Source organism: Cornus florida, unplaced genomic scaffold, assembly GCF_030987335.1.
Source record: "Cornus florida cultivar Cherokee Brave unplaced genomic scaffold, ASM3098733v1 CherokeeBrave_3.0.0_Hap2_Chr05, whole genome shotgun sequence".
NCBI classification, from domain to species: Eukaryota; Viridiplantae; Streptophyta; class Magnoliopsida; order Cornales; family Cornaceae; genus Cornus; species Cornus florida.
Window position 1 is genome coordinate 66,628,510 of NW_026775575.1, and position 23,648 is coordinate 66,652,157.

The window sequence follows — 23,648 nt, forward strand, 5'->3', positions numbered from 1 at the left end:
AATTGGAAACAAACACTTTTGTCGGCCACAATATAAAAAAGGTAGGACCTTTCATACCAGGTACGACGTCGTATTGGGATTGCCAACTGGGCAAGTAAAGGCCTACCCTTTTCTTCCCTTTTTCTCTTTTCTATATTCCATAATTACAAACCCTTACCGCCTTGTATCATTTAAATCGTCGATTAGGACAACCGCGTGACTCTGTGTGACCATTACTGTAATAAACTGGAATCAACAAGGGCACTATCGGAATTACGCTCACTTAACGAACGCTTTGTACTGCTATTTTTTATTATTATTATTTTTTAAAATTTACAATTAGTGAATGATTCATTAATAAACAGATTTAGACCACGCCCCAAACAAGGTGGGAGAGAAGACGAAGAAAAAACAAAGAAAAACAATTGACGTAAAAAAAAAAAAAAAACAAAAACAATTAAAAGCCTTTTGCTTTCAATTTCAGAGCGCTTCGATCTCTCTCTTCAATAAATCCAGATCGATTTTTCCGTTTTTCGGCGAAAAATCGAACTGGTGAAGAAAGAGTTCAAGAGCTCATTGTTCTTCGTTCTGATCTCATCTTCTGTTTCTGTTTTTCTGAAATCATTTTTGCAAAAGAAGTCAATCAACAACTTGTAGTGGAAGAAAATTGGAAGAGAAGTTTGTTGTTGTTTGTGTTGCTCTTGAAGAGAAGGAGAGAGAATTTGGAGCAAGGGAAGGGAGAGAAACTGTGGATTTGGAGTGGTTGGTGTCGAATTGGTATCGTGTTTGAAGGAATCGGAAGCGGATTCAGTTGACGTTTCCGATCCGGTTGAAGTTATTGGACTATGGTATTGATTTTTATTGATTTTGGTGTTTATTTTGGTATAGTTTTGTGTTGATTTTGATTTGAAGTTATTTGGTTCTCTTGTTTGTTGGGAAGGGGATGTGTTCTTATTTTTTTTTGTTCAATACTTGTTTGATCCGTTTTTAGTTTGATTAAAAAATTGGGAAGATTTGTTCTTTTAGGGTTTTTTTTGGTGTGGATTTTGTACTTCGTTATGAACTAATCACATTGTGATATAATCATTTATACTGTCTCTTTAGATCTCCAATTTGATATCTCCAATTTGATATATACAATGTTGTAGTTGTGGACTCTTTGGTTAAGCGTGTATTTGAAGCAGCTTGCAACTGATGAGCACTTGAAATGGTAGACTTAAGTTTGATGATTGATCTGGACATGTGTGTGTTTTCATTCGCAGCATTTATGTTTGGATTTGGTTCACATGTTCAGCTAGCTAACACTCATTGCGATATTATGATATGATTACCGATTTATCGACTTCTATTGCTATGTTGAACACTTGATACAAGCTACTTAATCCTGTGATGGAGGCTAATGCTAAAGTAATTAATATAATGGTAATGTTGGTCTTTTATGCTTTTTTAGTTTCATGCTGATTAGTTTGCTTCATAGTTCATGACTTTCCTTTTATTTGGTTTGTCAAATTCCTGCACAAACTGATGTAGTTTGTTTGACATAATTTTTTCCTTTTGGTGTACTCTAAATATAGGATTGTTATATTAAGTTACTGCAATGGCCTAAAAAAACCGTTTTACTCATTCTTTTAATTATTCTTGATTGTCTTACTTATATATATTTGTGCTGTAAGATGTTAGGAATTGCCTGGTTTTGGGATGGTTGCAGTTCCTCCCTCAAGATTCTTAATTTTTTGCACAAATTCTATGGACTTGCTGTCAACATTGGTGCTAACAGCTACACTGACACTAGAAATATAGGTTTTTCCATTTTGGAAATATTTTATGATAGGTTTTTTTTGTTTTCCCTGATTTTTATCAGAATGAATCTATTCAGTAACGATACAAAAATGCAATTTGATTATGCCAATGCCGATGTGGAACACTTATAAAAGTGCTGGCATGATATTAAAGAGTGGTTGGGGTCAGGTGGTTAATTCTTATTGAGAATCAATTAGAATGCCCGATTATTGTCTAATCACAATCACTGCTGGGTGTTGATATTTTATTAATTGTGGTTTCAAATTGGTAATTGACACCCCTTTCCTTGTTTTCGGGAGTGTACTGATGAACTCAGTTCTAGGCTCATCATCATCATTATTATTATTGTAACATTGTACTTGAGATAAACAAACTTCACTTATCTGGTCATTGTAACTGGTTATTGATGGTTTGAATATTGACACTCTTGGTTTTGTAGGCTGCTTCAGTCAGTCTAGGCGTTGGGTCTCTTGTTTGGGTGGAGGATCCTGGTGTAGCTTGGATAGATGGGGAAGTTGTGGCTGTCAATGGTGATGACATTAAGGTTCTTTGTACTTCAGAGACTTCAGAGAAGACGGTGAGTGTTCTCTAACTACATGACATATATTCATAGATATTTTGTGTGTATATCTGCCCCAACTATATTCTTTTCCTCCTTCCTTCCCGGGTCAAATTCTAAGCCATAAGATGCTGGTTGTTTTCTTTTGTATGTTTCTTTATTATGCATTTATTTTGACAAATAGGGGTTTCAGCCATGAAATAGGTTCTTGTATGTTGTTGTCACCTTTATACTAGCAAATATTTTGCAAACAGAACTTGGAGCTAAGGATTCATTGCTGTTCTTTTTTCTTGTTAAATTTTAAATGCAGATTGTTGTTAAAGCTTCCAATGCCTATCCCAAAGATGCTGAAGCACCGCCATGTGGAGTGGATGACATGACAAAGCTGGCTTATTTGCATGAACCAGGTGTCCTACATAATTTAAGGTCGAGATATGATATCAATGAAATATATGTAAGTTCCGCATTCTTTTTCACATTTGATGGACGTTGCAGACCATAGGTCTCTCCTTTTCCAATATAAACTGTAATCTATTTTCTCCTATATTAAGGCTAATGACTTACTGGTGCCTCCAGACTTACACAGGGAATATATTGATTGCTGTGAACCCTTTTAGAAGATTACCTCATCTATATGATAGCCATATGATGGCACAATACAAAGGGACAGCTTTTGGCGAACTGAGTCCTCATCCTTTTGCTGTTGCAGATGCGGCATACAGGTACTTTATCACAGTCCTTGTTCTCACTATAAGTTGATAATTTGAAATTCTTTACTTCATCTCAAGATGAAAAAAGGCCATTTCTGTGAATGCAGACTTATGATCAATGAGGGAATAAGTCAGTCTATTTTAGTTAGTGGAGAAAGTGGGGCAGGTAAAACAGAAAGCACAAAACAGCTTATGCGTTATCTTGCTTACATGGGAGGGAGAGCTGCAGCTGAGGGGAGGTCGGTTGAGCAGCAAGTCCTGGAGGTAATAAGTCTCGCAATTTCAGTGTGTCCAACAAGATGATTTAAGAAGTCAAAAGTTGTGATGTTGAAATTTTTTATTTTCACTACATGACTAGCTTCGATTAACTCTATATGACAATATTTTGGATCTGTTTTGTTCTCTTTTTGCAGTCCAATCCTGTTTTGGAAGCTTTTGGAAATGCGAAAACCGTCAGAAATAATAACTCAAGGTGGGATGTTTATGTATTTAACAACTATCTCCTGCATATGTTGCCAACCTTCTTTGATACTATCACTTGATTGGTTTTGTCTAAATCTGCATGTTCCAAATGTTGCAGTCGTTTTGGTAAGTTCGTGGAAATTCAGTTTGACCAGAAGGGAAGGATTTCGGGTGCTGCTATCAGAACTTATTTGCTTGAAAGATCTCGCGTTTGTCAAGTGTCTGATCCTGAGAGAAATTATCACTGTTTCTACATGCTTTGTGCTGCACCACCGGAGGTAAGGGGTCTCTCATTATTTCACAAAAAAATAAAATTGTGGATAAGGACTATACATGTAGAGCATTTTGTTTTTCAAATACTCTGCATTTATTTTTTTAAGATTGGATTTCTTATATCTAACATCCTTTTTTATAGCAAATTGGCCACACAATGATTTTGTAGGCATCCCCAATTGGAGTAATGCATCCTTGTTCTTCCTCTGTTTCTTATATTTTAGATCTAGAAATCACTACTTTCATAGCAGCTATTATCTATGTATATGATTGATAAAAAAGGTGACAAAGTAGGATTACTATGATAGATGAAATATTCCCTCTGTATTCTTCTTTCCGTCTTCTGGTCATTGTTGTTGTGATCCCCGGATGATAAAGCTTGTGTGAAAATTTGAAGATGCTGAGTGCTGACGTTTCAAGTACTTTAAAATCTCTCCACGTGTCTCGAATAAATAGGTATTGAGGAAGATATCTTTATCAGTTTCAGGCGCTGCTGTGATGGAACTAAGAGGCTAAGAGCTTGGTTGAAGTTGTGGTTATTTAATTTGATAAATCGCTTTTGGGTGCTCTTGTTATGAAATTTAAATCTTTCTCAATGAAACTTAACTTTTTGTTATGTTATTTATAAACAAATAACAAAAGATACCAAGAATAGTTCCGCCCTCTAGTTACCAAATTTTAATTCAAACCCAAAGTTCAAAACCTTGAATGTTGTACTTTCTACTTCACAGTTTGTGGATCATTAATGTTTGCTATTTTATGTGTATTATGTATCATTTCAGAAAATATTGCAAACCAGCTCATTCGAGCGTTTTACTGATGATTTCTTTTTTAGTTCAATTTGAGAAATTATTTCCTCAATAGTTCACTTAAAGCTCCATATGTTTATTCAACTTAATTCAAGAGAAATTATATTGCACCTTCTTTATGCTTCAGGATGTTCAAAGGTTCAAATTGGGAAATCCAAGATCATTTCATTATCTAAATCAATCAAATTGCTATGAGTTGGATGGAATTGATGATTCTAAAGAATACATTGCAACAAGGAGGGCTATGGATGTTGTTGGAATAAGTACAGAGGAGCAGGTACTATTGTGGGGGATTTTGTTCAAATGGGCAAGTCGGAACTCAGAATATTGAAATCACTACTACAATTTCTTGATGTTCCACGTGTTTTTCTTTTGTAGGATGCAATTTTTCGAGTTGTTGCTGCAATTCTCCATATAGGAAACATTGAATTTGCAAAGGGGAAGGAAATAGACTCTTCTGTTCCCAAAGATGAAAAATCTTGGTTCCATCTAAGGACTGCAGCTGAGCTGTTCATGTAAATGATTAATTTCATCAACACATGCACATGCATAAAAAGAGACATTCTTATCAAATTTTGCACTTGTATGCTTCCTTGGGAGAAGAAAATGCAGATTCTTAAATGTTAAATTTTGTTCAGGTGTGATGTAAAGGCGTTGGAGGATTCCCTTTGCAAACGTGTAATGGTAACTCGTGATGAAACCATCACAAAGTGGTTGGATCCAGAATCTGCAGCTACCAGTAGAGATGCATTGGCAAAAACTGTGTACTCGAGGTTGTTTGACTGGTAAGCTTTCATGTCATACTTCAGAGAGCCGCATCAAACATTGTTTCAACATTGACCTTTGTCATTTTATATTTTTCATCTAATTTTACTTATAAAAAGAAAGATATTTGTTCTTCTAATTTTGTTTCTTTAATTTCTTAACATTCAGCTTTGTTCTGTGAGTTGTTTAAAACACTTAATTCTGGTTTTTACTTTTTAGAATTGCTATGTAATTCTTTTACTACTTTTGCAGGCTTGTGGATAAGATTAATAGTTCAATTGGTCAAGACCCAGACTCAAAGTCTTTAATTGGGGTGCTGGACATTTATGGATTTGAGAGTTTCAAGACAAACAGGTGCTTAACTGGTATGCCTTTTGTTTTTTAATTGTGAATTGAAACCCAGTCATTGCGCCGAATGGCATAATTTGTATTCATAAGTTTATAAAGGTTTTTGGAAATTCAACGGTAAGAGAGTGGAGGAAATGTGTCTGCATCCTTGCCGCTGTCTATTTTCCTTATTATGTAGGATGGAGCTAGGACAACTCCTCATCACAGAAGAATTCAATTCCTTAGATTTTTAGTCTATTTCTATTTTCTAAAGAACTGATTTTCAATTTTCTGTGTGATTGGTACTCATGTCTGATGTTCCTTTGTGCTAATCGAAGTCACTTGCATTGTGCATCTGTTGTGTTTGTTTTTTTGTGTCTTTTAGACCTGGAAGTATCCTATTTTTGTTTATTTTATCTTTTGATGGATAATTATAAACATATATGAGCACTTACTATCTGTCTGAAAGAAGACATCTATTTCTGTATCTGCCTTCAAAACACACGCAATGCATATTCGATGATTTTGTGATGTCAAAGTATCTGATCCATTCTAACATTTAGCACCAGTGCACCACCATGTGGATGTAAAGGCTTTTATGCCCATTCAATCTCATTCAATGTATGATATGTCGTTAGAATTATGGTTAAAATATTTGAAGATTTGGAAGAGTTGATCCTAAAAAAGTTATCCATCTTGTTTGCTATGGCATTTTCATCAGGGAAATGCATACTTATAAAATGGAGATCGTTTTTTTTTTTTTTTGATAAGTGAAATTTTTTTGGTTTGGATTTGGGTCTTGAAAAAAATGGACGTCACTTTTATGAGTTTAATATCTATATTGATGCCAATATGGCATATTATTGATTATTTATTTATTTTTATTTTTATTTTTTTATACTGTTTCATTTATTCTACTGTTCCATCATGACCCTTCTAGCCCCCATCGGTCACCTATAGATTCCATCATGACACTTCTAGCCCCCATCGGTCACCTATAGATTCCATCATGACACTTCTAGCCCCCATCGGTCACCTATAGATTCCATCATGACACTTCTAGCCCCCATCGGTCACCTATAGATTTCCTTTTTCCTTTCAAATTTATCTGCGTAGTTTATTTCAGGTTGGCCTCATTGTACCATCACATCACATAGTCAATTGTGCTACTATTGTGGCGATGGCATAGCTAGGAATTGCTGGGGAGCGCCCAGTATAGCCATCAGAGGGGGCACTAATGTCTGAATGATTGAATCCCTAATAAATGTGTGTTTATTATTTGAGTAGTTTATGTTTAAAAGGGAAAAGACCTTTTGCAGATAGCTGTTTGTTGTATTTTCTTTGATGCTTAATATTGGTGGATTTGTGCAGCTTTGAGCAGTTTTGCATCAATTTGACAAATGAAAAGCTTCAGCAACACTTCAATCAGGTTTGTTTGTGAGGCATATGCATCTTTACACAATCATGGATTTTTTTGTTTGTATTTGGTGTATCTTTATTAGACATCATTATCTTGTTGGACAGCACGTCTTCAAAATGGAGCAAGAAGAATATACGAAAGAAGAAATTAATTGGAGCTACATTGAATTCATCGATAACCAAGACGTTTTGGACCTCATTGAAAAGGTTTGTGGTGTCTATCTATTTGAAAGTTTTGCCTGATACTCTTCAGATTATTTTCACCTTTCGTGACCCCTTCTACAATCAATATTAACCCAGTTAATCAAAAAATGAATTTTTGTCTACTCTTATGTTATAAATTCCCGGTAACATCATTGTTCATTTTTTTATATTTACCTCACAAACAGTACTTCACCCTTGATCATGTAATATATTTTTAGGACAAAACAAATGCATCAATTCATGCTTTCTATTCTAGAGGCAACCCTTTAAGAATTCTTGGTGAGGCAACCCTTTAAGAATTTTGTAATGTAATCTGTTGATGCATTTTGTGGCGTTTCATGTAGTCTGTTTGGGAATTTGAGGTTGATATTGTTTTGGGTGTTGCCTTTGTATGCCTATGCAATTACCAAATAAACATGATTTTGATGTGGAATGTCTGCATCCAAAGTTAGAATTTGGATGTTTCTCTAACTTGTTTGTTTGTTTCTCTCTCTCTCTCTTAAATGATTTTCTTGAGCTGGTCACTGTTAATTTCATCTTCCTTTTTTTTTTTTTTTTTCTGCTGTCCTTAATTTGATATGCAATGTGATCACCGGTGTCAATGTTCACATGGTTCTTCTCACATTCATGTACTGCATTTTTAATCTATCCTCTTTTAATGTTCAGAAACCTGGTGGTATAATAGCTCTTCTTGATGAAGCTTGGTAAGTACCATTCTGCTATAAGCTTTTCCTTCGATATCATGTGGATTAATGACTTTCAGATAAGTCATCTAGTTTTCTGTTCATATATGATTATGTGATTCTGCAAGTGACTTAGCTGAGTCTTGTATTTTATAGTATGTTCCCAAGATCAACACATGAAACATTTGCCCAAAAGCTATACCAGACATTTAAAAGCCATAAACGCTTCAGCAAGCCAAAGTTGTCTCGTTCTGACTTCACCATTTGCCATTATGCTGGTGATGTAAGTTTCTATTCTTTGTTTTATTATTAATATTTTTTATGCATTCACCTCTTCAACCCAATAAGCAATTAACACAGTCAAGATAAAAGAAGATATATTATCAATTTGATTTATCTTTCAGGTCACTTATCAAACTGAACTGTTTCTGGACAAAAACAAAGATTATGTTATTGCTGAACATCAAGCTCTCTTAAGCGCTTCCAAATGTTCCTTCGCATCACGTTTGTTTCCACTTTCGTCTGAGGAGTCCTCCAAATCATCAAAGTTCTCTTCAATAGGTTCACGATTTAAAGTATGGTGGTTCTTTTATTTTTTATGTACATTGTCTGCTTTTTTGTGTAGCACCTTGAGTAATGAAGCTCCTTGATGTATTTCTTGCAGCAACAATTGCAATCGTTGCTTGAAACTTTGAGTGCTACTGAGCCCCATTATATTCGCTGTGTAAAGCCCAACAATCTTCTTAAGCCAGCTATCTTTGAGAATAATAATGTTCTACAACAACTGCAGTGCGGGGTAACGAAGTTTGGCCTTCTTTTTTAGCTTTCTCTTCTATGTTAGTGTTATTTACAGTCCATATATGTTTGTCTCCTCACAGGGAGTCATGGAGGCAATTAGGATAAGTTGTGCTGGATATCCGACAAGAAAACCTTTTTATGAATTTGTAGACCGATTTTGCATCCTTGCACCTGAAGTTCTGGATGGGAGGTAGTTTTGATTTTTTATGTTAGCTTAGAATGTGTTAATCATTAAAGTTCTTGATTTCTTATAATTAATATTATCATAGTACGGATGAGGTCGCTGCTTGCAAGAGGCTCCTTGAGAAGGTGGGACTGCAAGGATATCAGGTAATAGTAATACATTATGTTTGATCAAACCTACTTCTTAGAATGGTCGTGTCTGAAATATGTTATAATTATGTGGACAACTTATAGGTCATTATGGTCATAATCCAATTTTATTTATGGATGACATAACCTCATCTTATTCTATATGATTGTTTGATTTTGTTGCGAGATGCTGGATGACAATGTATTACTGATTCTCCTTATTGGTCAGTTAAAATAAAATGTAGGGATTTTTGAGCAGATTCATTGTATAATGTTATGCTATTACATAACTTATCAAAAAAAAAAAAAAAAAAAAAAAATGTTATGCTATTGCATAAGTGTCATCAATTTGTTTTGGCCTTTTTACCTTTTATGCTGGCTTCTATTCATCATCTCTTGTTACTTGTTTCTCTTCAGATGTATCTTTTCTATGGGCTGCTAGAGTTGTTAAAACAGAATGTTGCACATCCCTTTTATTCTACCATGAACTGTAATGAATGGTTGTGATGCAAACATTTTTTTCTCTAACATTAGAGTCGGCTAAGGCCCTCAGGGTATTACCAGGGTTCGGCACGGGTCCTTTGCAGAGGTAGGATCTCCCTTTTTAGGACGCTAGATTCAGGAGGGGGGTGCAGTTTGTCTATGCCTTTTAAGACCCACATCGGGTGTGTATTGAGTGTTCCTGGGCTTCTTAAGTGGGTTGCGACTCCATAAATGACTAGTCAAGTGGGTTGCGACTCCATAAATGACTGGCCTTTTGGAACTCAAATAACACTGCGAGATCTAGTTGATGATTATTTATGTGTGGCTGGGAGGTTACATATTTACCTTGCTATTAGGAGAATAAGTATATTTTTCCTTTTTTAATATAGTCTATAACTGACTGTACTAGACACACATACTTGAGCCTTTTATGTTGTGCGCCCAAAGTCTTTAATATAGATAAAATACTAGTAAGGTTCTGTGGTATATAGAATAATAGAGCCATGCTTCCAAATCTTTCTCCTCATGCCCCTTTTTTTCCATATTTTCTTCTCTCCTCTCTCTTCCAAATCTTCTTCTTTTTTCTGTATTCTTTCATTCAAAACAAAAAAACATAGATTAGAAGAATTTTCTTTTGTTGCCCCTAACACTGGCATATAAGCAATATGCGACAAGCTTCTAGGAAACTGTTGAATGCTTGCCGTTTTGGAAAAGGCCCGCATAGACTTTTTCATTAGTTTCTATCTTCAATTTTTATTGGCGTTAATTCTGTTCCTGCATTTATCTGGAGGTGCTGCAATTCTCATTTGCATGAAAACATAAAAGTGCGAGACTGTATGAAGTATCTTTCCAATAAAGAAAGAAAGAGATTGTAGGAAGTATTTTTTTAGGGCGTATGGGTTGACACATTGTGTTGATGTTCTTTGTGATTATTTATGGGACTTCTTTTGTGTCTTTCACATTCGTTTTGTTTTCTGGAACTAATTGGGAAACAAATTATACTGATCAAATTAATTTTTCAGATTGGTAAAACAAAGGTATTTCTAAGGGCTGGTCAGATGGCAGAACTGGATGCTCGCAGAACTGAGGTCTTAGGAAGATCAGCTAGCATTATACAGAGGAAAATTCGTTCTTACATGGGTCGCAAAAGTTTTGTCGTGTTGCGTTTGTCAGCAATATGGATTCAGTCAGCATGCAGAGGTATTTGATTGTGTTAGTAGTGTGCATCTTTGCACAAGTCTTTGCGCAAGGACCTTTTCAATTAGCTCAGCAGTCTATCTTCTTAGGTAATAAAATCATTATATAACTGAATGTCTATTTTTCACTTTGCTAATCGCAGGACAACTTGCTCGGCAAGTTTATGAAGGCATGCGGAGAGAGGCTTCTTGTTTGAGAATCCAAAGAGATTTGCGGATGCATCTTGCTCGGAAAGCTTACAAAGAATTGTGCCACTCTGCTGTTTCTATTCAAGCAGGTATGCGTGGGATGGCTGCACGTAATGAGCTTCGCTTCAGAAGGCAGACAAAGGCAACAATTATTATTCAGGTAAATTACATTTTAGTAATGTACAATATATATTTAGAAGTTTATAAAGGTCTGTCTTTTATTTCATTTTTTTTTTTTTTTTAAATGCCATTATGTGTAAATTTTGAATGACTCTTATTTCTTTATCCAGAGCCACTGTCGCAAGTTCTTAGCCCACTTGCACTATATGAAGTTAAAGAAAGCAGCGATCACCACACAATGTGCATGGAGGGGAAAAGTTGCCCGTAGAGAACTGCGGAAGCTTAAGATGGTGCCTTCTTTTTCTTATATTGTCTTTACCTTGCTTTCTTTCCTGAAATTTATTTTACAACTACTTGTGGTTAGGAAATACGTAATATTGTTCTCTATGCTTCTAAAAGTTTTTTCGGTTTTGTGGAATCTTTTTACGCTTAGATATTTTGCTTGATTGAAAAAAATATTATTACTTTTGCTATTCTTAGTTTGAATTTTGAACTTGATGTTTTTCCTCATATCTGACCTGAAGGCTGGAGTCTTTTGCACCATAATGTATGCACTTGATTAATTAACAATGTGAAATTTTTTAACCATAAAAATTCTGCTGCAATTTTCCTTCAGATGTACAAAATAAATAAAAAGGGACGAAATATATGCCCATCAGTTCATATTCTGTTGCTAATTTTTTTCTTAACAATCATTGCATGGGTCTGTATGAATTATTCAAGTAGACTGAATATGCTAAGAAAGGTCATCACCCCCCTCCCTTTCCCATCAACTGAACTCAACAAAGCCTTTTTCCAACTATTTGGAGTCCATAGAACAATGTTGTGGCAACGTAGACATAAGTGGTCGTATTGGATTTTGAGATCTCTTTTCCCTCTCTCCCGACTCAGTCACATTCAGCTGGGCCAGCTCTCCCTACTATGTCATATCACCCAGTCAGTTGCCCATCTGTCTGTGTGTGTGTGGGGAATAAAACCATCATGCAACTTAGCCTAGTTCGTAATCCTTGGTTTACCATTATTTCATTTCATTCTATTGATGGTTTTGAGATTGTTGTTTTCTTCAATGCAAAATCATGATAGAATTCTTTTTTAAGTAAACTGGACTTCTGTTTTTTTCGTATGGTAGGCCATTCATCAACTCTCCCCTTGCTTCTTTCTATCTTCCTTTCTTGCCTGTTATACTTTAAAGTTAGGGTTTTTATTTTGTTTTTGTCTCTATGTACAGGCCGCAAGGGAAACTGGTGCTCTCCAAGCTGCCAAAAATAAGTTAGAGAAGCAAGTTGAAGAACTGACATGGCGATTACAGCTGGAGAAACGCATCAGAGTAAGTAATTGTAATGAGTTCACTATGTTTTCCCTAAGCTTCTGGCATGGTTTAACCAAACTGCAGGCAACCATTCAACTGTACCGGAACAAAATTTTACAAGCCATTGGGTGTTTTTGTCTGATTTTAGTGTGCAATTTTGCTTCTTGCTTGGAATGCAAAGCATTCTTTTCTATATAGTACTAACTACTAAGATACATTAAATAGTAAACAATGTCCTTTGAAATAAGAAATTATTGCAACTACGAAAACTACAACAACCTCTGTGAATGGGGACTATCTTGAAGTTATGAATTTTTCTTGTGGTGTTTTGATTATAAAATTGCTTCGATGTTGCACTTGCTCTGTCACGGATATGAACAAGGCAGATTATCTTTCTTAGTTTTAAAATCTTAAAAGAATTGCTAGGACATATAATAACTTCCAAAGAATACAAGGGAAGAGATAAAAAGGCCGTTACCTAGTGACGGTGCTGTAAGTCGAGCTGCTGGGAGTAGACTAGTTGCATTCCTAGTGGGTGCTGAGGTGAAAATTAGGCAATGAAATCACTTTCACACGCTTACGTATCATTGCATAAGCAACTGCACCCACAAAGTAGTTGATACTTACAAGTAAATATATAGCTTGGGTAAAATATAAAACAAAAACAAGCTATCTGAGCCTGAAGAAAGGAAGTTCGCTAATCACATCATCATGATTGGCTTATTCAATCTCTATGATTGAGAGAGGTTAACTTTTGCTAATTTTTTTCTTATGCTATCTTCCAAAGCAAATTATATGCAGCTTTAAGCTAATTATCTCCCTCTGATTTGGTTTCACGAAAATAGGATTTCTATATTTGTTCCAAACTGACCAAGCTATTGTTATGGGAGAAGGGACAATAATAATTCATGCTCTTGGGTTGGGAGCCACTAACAATGTTAAGTTTTGTGTTTGGTGATTGCAAATTGATGGTGGGAAGGGGCTTTTGAGCTCTGTGTATTTTGAGGAGAAATAAACAAAAAAAAGGGCAGAAGACTTATAGATCATGTGCTTCTTACACATCCATTCCCTGTGATCCGTGTTGATTTATTCTTAATTTTTGTGTTCACATTTTGTGTGTGTAGGTTGACTTGGAAGAAGCTAAGACACAAGAAAATACAAAACTACAATCTGCTTTGCAAGAGATGCAATTTCAATTCAAAGAAACTAAAGCAATGCTCATGAAGGAACGCGAGGGTGCCCAAAAAGCAGCAGAGAAAGTCCCTGTCATACAAGAGATCCCAGTCATTGACCATGCAATGCTGGATAAACTTACTGTTGAAAATGAAAAACTCAAGGTTAGGAGGCTGATATTTTATTATCTAATATTGCTTCATGATGCTGCGTTTATGTACTTATTAAATTCATTTCAGTTCTTATATCCGGGACTTGTGTTCTTTTATCTGCCAATCTAATCTTGTAATCAATTGCAGGCCTTGGTTAGTTCTCTAGAAAAGAAAATTGATGAAACTGAGAAAAAATATGAAGAGACAAACAAACTTAGTGAAGAGAGGTTGAAGCAGGCTCTGTATGCAGAGTCAAAGATAGTGCAGTTGAAGATTACGATGCAGAGGTCGTGCACAGATTTAAGTTTGATTTGTATTACAACTAGAATGTTACGTTGAAAGTGGACTTTGTTGCATGCTTACTGGTGGTCGTGGATGATCATGCTATTTCTTCTTTTCACCCTCAGTAAATTGTTGCGTAATAAATTGTATTATTTGTATGCAGGCTCGAGGAAAAGTTTTATGACGTTGAATCCGAGAACCAAGTTCTTCGGCGGCAAACCTTGTTAAATACACCTGTTAAACAGATGTCAGAACGTCCACCATCTTCAGCTACTAAGGTGAACATTTGCAGCTAAAATGATACAGATCTTCCTTTCCACTACCCACCCACCTCCTTTCCTCTCTCAAACTTAGTTCGTGTTCATTTTATGCAGAGTTCGGAAAATGGTCTCCATGTGAATGAAGAGAATAGAGACAATGTAATATAACCGTTTCCAATAATCTATGTACAAATTTTTTGCTCCAGCTTATCACACTACTTTCTGCTTCACTGGTCATGGAAATATTTGTTTCTGCAGGAACTGAAAAATGCCACGCCTGTGAAGAAGTTTGGGACAGAATCTGATAGCAAGTTTAGAAGATCCCTAATTGATCATCAACATGTATGTGCACTGACGGGGATTGTTTGGTCATGCTTTCCTTTTTATGTGGATCTTATGTTGACTGATATTAGCATCTTTGGGTTTCAACCTGCTGCAGGAGAATGTTGACGCTCTTATCAATTGTGTTATGAATGATGTTGGGTTCAGTCAAGGCAAGCCTGTTGCAGCATTTACTATTTACAAATGTCTTCTCCATTGGAAATCTTTTGAGGCTGAAAGGACAAGTGTGTTTGATCGTCTCATTCAGATAATTGGTTCAGCAATTGAGGTAATTGGATCACACTATTTAAAGTTATTATTTGTTTGGATGCGGGAATCATAAGTTAACAAGGGGCTCTGTCCAGTCTGATGGTTATTAATTTTGCTTTGAGGATGTTCAAATATTTTAAGCCTTATTTGAACTTGAGGATGTCCAACTGTCCTTCCTCGGGTATTTGAATTTCTAGATTTATGAATTATAAATAGGTTTTCTAAATGCATGAAGCTTGTCATTCGCTTTTAATCAAGTTTTCTCTACTTTTGACAATCAACAAATTTTTTCAATCAATTTTTCCCCTTATGGTTCCCCATTGAGCTCTGTGTGAAATTATTGATTTTACCTGCTGGAATCTCATGTGAATTTTCAGAGTATATATCATGCCTATCACTAGCTTAATTGAGGGAACTCACCTAAAATGTTCCAAATGTACTTTTTCTTTGGGCTGCATGAAGAGGATAAAATTCTAGTTCATTGCTGGAACCTGCATGGAATTGTCCTAGACTCTTCAAAAAGAATATAAGGGCAATTTTAGTATTACGTTGCTGCTGGTAGAGCTGTTAATGATCAGATCATGATCAAGTGTCAATCAAATTTGACTTGAAAATTGAATCATGATACCATTTTTAGATTCATTGGTTCAAAATTGAATTTATTTGTAACTGGATTAACTCGGATATTGTCATCTAGGTAGATTTAAACCCATTAATGACCGTCCTACATCCTCCTCAGCTTTTGAACTCTGTTATTAATTTAATTTGAACTTGAACCTGAGTTTTGTGGATGTTTAAATTACTTCTATTTTTTCTGTTTCTTCCCTTACTCTAAAAGAAGAGACAGGAGAGAAGAAAACTGGAAATGGATTATTTGAGGGTTTACGAGTCCTTTTTCCAAAAATTTGGCTGATCTGAATGGAGATGAATGATTTATGTAGACGATCTTTGTTATATTAGTTTCCATTTGGTTTTAAGGATTTGAAATTAATGGATTTGTGTTCCATCATTCAAAGGATTATAGCATAAATTAAAAGTGATTTAGTTTTACGTTTTAAGAATATGAATATTGATTTGAGAGGTTTATTTGTATGGATTTCAAAGAACAAGGTGGATGGAGCTATTTGAAAGCCATCCTCCCATCAAGGATTTCAACTGTACAATGACTAATAAAATATATCTCTAATACCTCTAATCAAATATCTCTGATTTTTGGGATCCAACTTCAATAAATAATATTGTGTTGGACTCAATTCCATTCATTTATCCAAATGAAGCCTTAAGGTTTTGTAATGGGGACAATAGAATAGTTTCATATTATTCATTTATTTTTTTACCGTGCCCCCAAAAGTAACAATTTAGGAATTAAACCTAAGATACATCCTTTTTTCATTGTGTCATGTTTAAGTTTCAAATTTATAAAGGAATTCAAACTTGAAATTAAACCACTTAAAAGCTCACCCCTATTGTCCTGGGTCAATGTCATTTTATGCCACTGTTTTATTTTTTCTCCATAAACACGCCACTATTGGACATTATATTTGTCGTAATCTCTATTTCTGTGCATTTGTTCTTTTTAATTGTTGAACCACTAGTTCGTAGATCTTTTCCTGTGATTATGTTGCTTGGTCAATCTTAGACTGCTATTTTGTGCTCTAGTACCACAGAAACCCATGAACATAATATTTTCACGGGCATCAAATTGGCTAATTGAATTCTATTGATTTGCTTCATCTCTCTGCCTAGGTTTACAAGTTTATGTTTGCAATATGACCCATTGTTAGATATAAAAGTATAATAAGGCTTCATCTGATTTCAGAATCAAGATAATAATGACCTTATGGCTTATTGGCTATCAAATACGTCTACGTTGTTGTTCTTGCTTCAACGAAGTTTAAAAACTGCTGGTGCGGCCGGTGCAACTCCACATCGTAAACCACCTGCTCCAACATCCCTGTTTGGGAGAATGACCATGGTAATAAATAGAATAATTTAACCTTTTCCCATATTTTGTATGAGGTCCAATCTCAATTTTTGGTTCAAACTCGGAGGACCTAATTCCAATAATTCTATTTTATGACATTTAATATGATTCGGTTTATATTACTAGGGATTCCGCTCGTCCCCTTCTTCTGCAAACCTTGCTGTAGCTGCGCTCGAGGTGGTACGCAAAGTAGAAGCTAAATACCCTGCTTTGCTTTTCAAGCAGCAGCTCACAGCATATGTTGAGAAAATATATGGAATCCTTCGAGACAACTTGAAGAAGGAGTTGTCATCTCTGGTTACTTTGTGTATCAAGGTATATGGAACTTCAGTTTTCAACCTCCCTTCCAAATTCAGTTGTTTAGATTGTCTTATTATTATTATTATTATTATTATTGATTATTTATTATTATTTTTTTGGGGGTGGGGTGGGGGCGATACTGTCATAATCGTCGATCTCTCTAATATTTTGAAGTTGAGGTATAAATGTAGGCTCTTTCAGGCAAATAGATGCTAATGCAGGCCTAGATTAAATGGCAGAATATTGAAATTGAAGAGAGAATAGAAAATGAAGAACACAAGGATATAACCTGGTTCAACCACTATGGCTTACATCCATGACGCACAAAGCCCAAAGGGCTACATCTCTTTCATTACATTCTCTCTTAATTTTGTTTACAATAACCACCTCTATTTGTAGGTGAAATTGGGGAAGACATGTAAATAGAGAATCGAAATTTCTTGCTCTACAAGTATTTTATAATAAAGGAATTACATTGAAAGGCAAATACAAATATGGCAACAACTTGTTACCCAAGTATAGCAACCTACATTCTGTCAAGGAGTGAGTTAAATCACTCCTATAATTATTCTCCAACACAGAAAAAAGTCTACATTTGCATTCCTTGTTGAGAAGCCTTGACCAGCCATGGTGCTCTGAAAACTTCTGCCTTTGTTTTGAAGCAAAAAAAGATTTATCTTAAGAGGTAAAATATTCGAAGAAATAGGCTGAAAAACTCTTGATGTGTTCATCATGCTATTACAAAGGTTTTTGGACTATATAAGAGATAGATCATAATTCTGAATGTCGTTACATATAAGAGATAAATCATAATTCTGAATGACATACACATACACGACTCTTTTATAGATATATTTGTGCTTAATAGATTCTGTTGCAAAGGTTGCACCTTTGATGTGGAGGAAAATCATTCGAATACATCTCTCTCTCTCTCTCTCTCTCTCTCTCTCTCTCTCTCTCGTGCGTGCGCAACTGAAATGAATTGCAAATTCCCTGAATGTTCATTTTTTCTTCTATTGAAATTTCTACCGAATGTATCATAAACTATTCCTTTTTTAAGCGTATCATAGATTCCACAAATGAGCTGTTTGCATGGTCATAAATAAATGATTATGCACTAATTTATCATCTCATGTTTATTTAGCAAAAATTGCACCTTTGATGTGGAGGAATAAACTGGGAATTCCCTATATTTTTTTTTTTAATTTTTTTATTTTCTCTACAGAATTTATCATAATGTTCTTGATAAGTTTCTATTCAACTTTTAACAATTGCATAGATTCCACAAATGAGCTGTGTGCGCGCGCACAACATTCTGGAATGCTAGGATATGATTACGATTTTATTTATTATATATTGAGCTCGTAATTTTGCTTCATAATCTTTAATGCTGAAATCTTAGGCTGCAAGAAATCCCAAGGGAAGTGTGCTAAGATCTGGGCGGTCTTTCGGCAAAGAGTCTCCATCAAATCACTGGCAGAGCATCATCGAGTGTCTCAACGCTCTTCTCTGTAAATTGAAAGAAAATTTTGTATGTATCTTTGTGATACTCTGTTATTATTCTATTGCAAATGCATGGAAATGCTTATGGTTGTTGGGGTTTCAGGTGCCTCCAATTCTTGTTCAGAAGATCTTCACTCAAGCTTTCTCATACATGAATGTACAACTCTTTAATAGGTATGTTTTATGTTTCTTTGTTGATACTGTTGTCTCATTGTGCTGAAAGTTTTTCTGATCTATGAAAGTTCGTGATTCTGCAGTCTTCTTCTACGGTGTGAATGCTGTACATTCAGCAATGGGGAATATGTGAAAGCTGGGTTAGCTGAGTTAGAGCTATGGTGCTGCCAAGCAAAAGAAGAGGCATTTTCTTCCTCTGTAGTCAATTGTTCTGTTATGACTTGTCAATCAATCCATTACTGATACCTGAATAGTAACTTACATGGCTTGCCTATTTTGATAACTGAATTGTCCTTGGATTGCAGTATTCCGGCACAGCATGGGATGAACTTAAGCACATAAGACAAGCTGTAGGATTCTTGGTATGTCCATCCGTATTCATGCTAAAGTGCCATTTTACAACAAAGTCACTGCGATCGTTATTCTTTATAATTTTAATATTTTACTTTTCAGTTTATGCATATTTCTTTTGATTTATTAGTGAACCAAAGTGGGTGATTATTAGCTGTGATAGAATTTGGATCAATGAAGTTAACATTGATAAGTTACTGATTTTTTGTGTAAAAATGGATGTTTCTTCCTTTAATCTGAAATTAATTGGTAATGATGTAATTTGTCACTTGGATTTGCAATAGAAGTTCTATAACAAATTAATTCTGAAGTGTATATCCGACTTTCAATTAGCATAACGTGAACAACATATTTGAGTCACAAATTAAGAACTAGAGATTTTTGTTTAATAAAATATTTGTTTCTCCTTTTGTCTGACCATTACATTTTAATATCCCCTTATTTACATTGATCAGTTCAGAAAGGCAAACTCGAAGTTCTCTTGATGGCTTTTTCTGAAAAACGTATTAGTAAAGAAGTGATTTTATTGTGCACGCATATCTTCCCATCCAGTGTCAAAACATCAAGAACACCAAACGTCTTTGTGTTCTAATGTCTTATGAATTGTCTCCCACATAAAATTGCAATGAGATCACTATCACTCCAATGGGAATGTGATACCTATATTTGGCTAGAATATCATTCCCGGAGGAACAGGGTGGTTTCCATTAATGTTGAAATAAGCCAGACTAGGATTGTAGTACCTAAACCAATCCTCCGTTCTTACCATCAAAATGCAACCTTGGAGAAAATATAATATGCGTTATTCTTCACAAAACAAGCTTCTATTCACACCAGTGGTGGAAAGCTTTCAATCGCTCACTTCAAATATAGTGCTTAAAATTGCTACACGACTCAACTCAAAAAAAACATTTTCCCAACTATTTGGGCTTGATTGCATGATTGATGTTTCACCATGACCCATTATTTGAGCAATAACTTTTAGACTACCGATTGCCCTAAAACTGAAGTTTTAAGTGATTGGATTCAACAATGGGTTTCAAAATCCTATATTCCCCCTCACGTGCGACCTTTCGCATGTGGTGAGCTGAAAAGACCAAATCAATATTGGAACTACTGCAAACTTACACGACAGACCGGGAAACAAATGCAGAGATGGAGTCTTGAATCCAAGATCTCCAGAACCAAAGCTCTGATACCATGTTAGACCACTAATTGCCCCAAGGCTCAAGCCTTTTGAGAATTGGTCGAACAATAACCTTAAATAAATCCTTTTATCATATCTTAATATCTCAACTCATTATAGTTTTGGTTGTCTCCTTATGCTAGCATTATCTGCAATACCTAATTCATATTGGATCCTTATCCATTATCCTTTTTGACATTCTGCGTTAAAGTTTACCATAGTTGAACCAACTACTTATTACTTTTGGTTCAGCATTTCAATACTGACGTTTGTGAGTAATTTTCTTCTTGCGCTGTTTTTATACGAGTGATGTGCAATATTTATAATCAACTTTCATGGGGAGTCATCCGCTTATCTACCTCAGTTTTCAGCGCCCGTGAACAAACTTCTTGATTTAGAAAAATCTTTTGTGCCTCGTAATCTGTAACAGTTGGGTATTTCATTTTTTGTGACTAGCATCTCTATAATTTGCCTTCTTCTCAACCTTTAACTTGAGACTAGCAACACGAATGATGTTGATGCCTCATGGATCCCATTTACAAATATATATTTGTTGTCACCTTCTGAAAAAAATATGTATTTGTTGTTCCCCTCGTGGATTTTTCCTTTTGTAAAAGTTCTATTAACGTCACAAGTTATCTACTTTCCTTTATAATTATCTGGACCAATGTTGTCTCCTCTACTTCAGTAATTGAAATTTTTTGTGTTACTTCAAGAGGTGCACACCATTTGTTTGTTAATATTGTGATAATTAAAATTTTTAATTTAAGTTATTATTTCTTGAACCGATATCAATTTTTTCTTGGTCCTTATTCACTATTTAGTCTAATTTTGTTACTGTGCTTCATGATTCTTTCACGTATCATTCCTAATTAATCCTGAATTACAAATTACTTTTCTTGTAGGTAATCATCTAGCAATCCTAGGTATATACCATGATGTTATTCTTGTAGGATTTATGCATGAAATTTATATTCCAAGGATGCTCTGGAGCATCAATTGATTTCAACAAAAAATATTTTTTTCCTGTTTTTATTAGTTTTCAACTTATCGACTTACCTCCGATGATGCAATTTCTGAAATTACAAACTACGTTTTGGATTGTTGGGCACTGGTTTAACTATTCATTGAATGATTTTTTTCGTGGCCAATACTGTAAATGTTTTACCCATGACTTGTTGGTCTAATGGTATGGGGGAACCTTGAAAAAAATCTTAATTGGAAGGTCTGGGCTCAAAACTCAGGGCATGGAATTTAGGAGGCTAGAATTACTTAATTGTCTATGAAATGTGTGTGTGTGTATTTAGCAAAAGTTTTGATTCCCATTGCAGTATGTTGTTCATATTTATATTGAATAAAGACTTGTTTGGTGGAGACAAGACACAATTATACTCCAAAAATGTCTCTTTATAGCACTGTTTCACCCTCTTTTTTTTCTTCCTTTTTTTTTGTTTTTTTTTTTTCTCTTAGTAAGTGTAGCACCTTGATGATTATTATCTTAACTACTCATCACTTGATCCACAGGTTATACATCAGAAGGATAGAATATCTTATGATGAAATTACCCACGATCTGTGCCCTGTGAGTCTCTCTCTCTCTCTCTCTCCTTTTTGAAATACATAACGTTTCATAGAAGATCCACCTAGGTGCACAATTAGACTTTGTATTTACGCGTTTCTCTCAGTTCTTGCTCGTAGTTAAAGCTACCGAGCACAGTTTATAAAATGGAATATGTTTTTCTAATGTGGAAGTTCTCTTTTTAACTTGGTCTCTCTATCTCTATCGCATGAAAAATATTGGTTTCTTCAGATTCTCAGTGTCCAGCAGCTGTATAGGATATGTTCATTGTACAAGGATGACAAATATAATACTCCAAGTGTATCTTCTGGTGTAAGTTTTTATATGGAAAGGCAAAAAAAATTCTAGAATTTTTTATAAATTTCTTCTTCGGGCAATCTAGATGGCTGGCTAATATAAACGTGTCTATGGACAGGTGAAGTCCAGCGTGACGGTGCTAATGACAGAGGACTCCAACAGTGCTGTTAGCAGTGCCTATTTATTGGAAGACAATTCCAGGTGAGAGTTTTTTGTTTTTTCACATACAGTTTGTTTCATAATTTATAAAAATTGGTTCTGGAAACGATTCCTCAAACTACACTTGTCCTTTGAGCATGATTCTGTTAATCTATAATTATAAGGGATTTATGTAATTCCTAAAGTGAATGAAGGTGACATTGTTTTTTTGCTTAAGAGAAGGATTTCTCAGATGTCAAACCTGCAGTCGAACATAAATACATAACTACCATCACGATAATACAAACATCCCATAAAAATCTATGTAATGCTGTTCTCTGTTATAGTTTTTTGTTGTCAAATGAAACAGATGTAGATATCGTTTTAAACACGGGAATTTTTAACTTGTTAAATCCTTTGGATGCAGCATTCCCTTCTCAGTTGATGACCTTTCTGGTTCACTGCAAGAGAAGGATTTCTCAGATGTCCAACCTGCAGTCGAACTTCTCGAGAATCCAGCCTTCCAATTTTTACATGACTGAGGCTAATAAGGAATCTCTAGCAATCCTTTCTTGTGTTCTGCCAAGGTAGGCAGCCAATTGAAATATCCCTTTCAATACATTTAAATATTGTAAATCCGTTCCTTTTTTATTTTATAATTTTTTGTTTCGGGTGAGGTGTTTCATTATAGGTCAATTTCACTTCATCCCAGCCCAAGCTGTAAAATTATTCTTTGCGTTTAAATTTGTAAAATGTTCCATCGTACGAGGGGGGGCAGGGATATGTCTTTGTTTCGTCGAGTTCATTCTTTTTCTTTGGTTCTGTTCTGTTCTCTTCTGTCAAGATGGGCAGCATTCTTTGTAGGGAGTCTAGTAGAGTAGGGTATTGTTTGGTAATTGGTGGTCATAGTTTTGGTTTCTTTCCACCCATTTTTTTCCCGGTATGTATCGAAAATTAGATCATTCGAACCAATCGCCGTTAAATTAGATGACAATTTTTGGTGATTGCTTTTGTATAAACTTGTAAACATCTCGAATGGAATTTAATGAAATATTTTGGTTTTTTGTTTTTGTTATTCTTATTATTACTAATTTTCAGTTGTGATAAACAATTTACAATGGAACGTTGAATGTTCGGGTATGGTCTTGTTCCATACACATTGTTCGGACTTCTGAGAAAAAATATGGTGGAATGCAAACAAGACCTTGATATCTTAACTAATCTTTGTTCTGGTTGTACCAGCATTATTCGTCTTTGCTTTATTGTTGTGAATAATTTTTGC

General features: G+C 35.1%; 1 protein-coding gene across 1 annotated transcript; it reads left to right on the plus strand.

Moving 5' to 3' along the window:
* The first annotated feature begins 335 nt into the window (after positions 1 to 335).
* On the plus strand, positions 336 to 23,441 carry LOC132306705 (myosin-6-like). Its single transcript, XM_059804226.1, has 39 exons — positions 336 to 827; positions 2,219 to 2,356; positions 2,649 to 2,792; positions 2,915 to 3,060; positions 3,156 to 3,312; positions 3,462 to 3,520; positions 3,629 to 3,788; positions 4,720 to 4,869; positions 4,971 to 5,107; positions 5,231 to 5,377; positions 5,610 to 5,711; positions 7,056 to 7,113; positions 7,209 to 7,310; positions 7,974 to 8,011; positions 8,147 to 8,273; positions 8,395 to 8,565; positions 8,655 to 8,786; positions 8,869 to 8,978; positions 9,058 to 9,118; positions 10,606 to 10,783; positions 10,923 to 11,128; positions 11,259 to 11,378; positions 12,317 to 12,415; positions 13,522 to 13,734; positions 13,870 to 14,009; positions 14,168 to 14,282; positions 14,379 to 14,423; positions 14,523 to 14,606; positions 14,704 to 14,874; positions 16,675 to 16,830; positions 16,966 to 17,154; positions 18,542 to 18,670; positions 18,746 to 18,816; positions 18,900 to 18,999; positions 19,122 to 19,178; positions 21,878 to 21,934; positions 22,163 to 22,243; positions 22,347 to 22,429; positions 22,794 to 23,441. The coding sequence occupies exons 1-39, from the start codon at positions 825 to 827 to the stop codon at positions 22,906 to 22,908; spliced, it is 4,551 nt and encodes a 1,516-aa protein (XP_059660209.1). The 5' UTR covers positions 336 to 824; the 3' UTR covers positions 22,909 to 23,441.
* The last annotated feature ends 207 nt before the right edge of the window (positions 23,442 to 23,648 follow it).

Bases quoted from the DNA above. Each gene is read 5' to 3' on its own strand.
- LOC132306705 (XM_059804226.1), top strand. The intron at 3,313-3,461 runs GTAATAAGTCTC...CTCTTTTTGCAG, and splicing joins TTGAGCAGCAAGTCCTGGAG to TCCAATCCTGTTTTGGAAGC. The intron at 19,000-19,121 runs GCATTTTCTTCC...CTTGGATTGCAG, and splicing joins GCTGCCAAGCAAAAGAAGAG to TATTCCGGCACAGCATGGGA.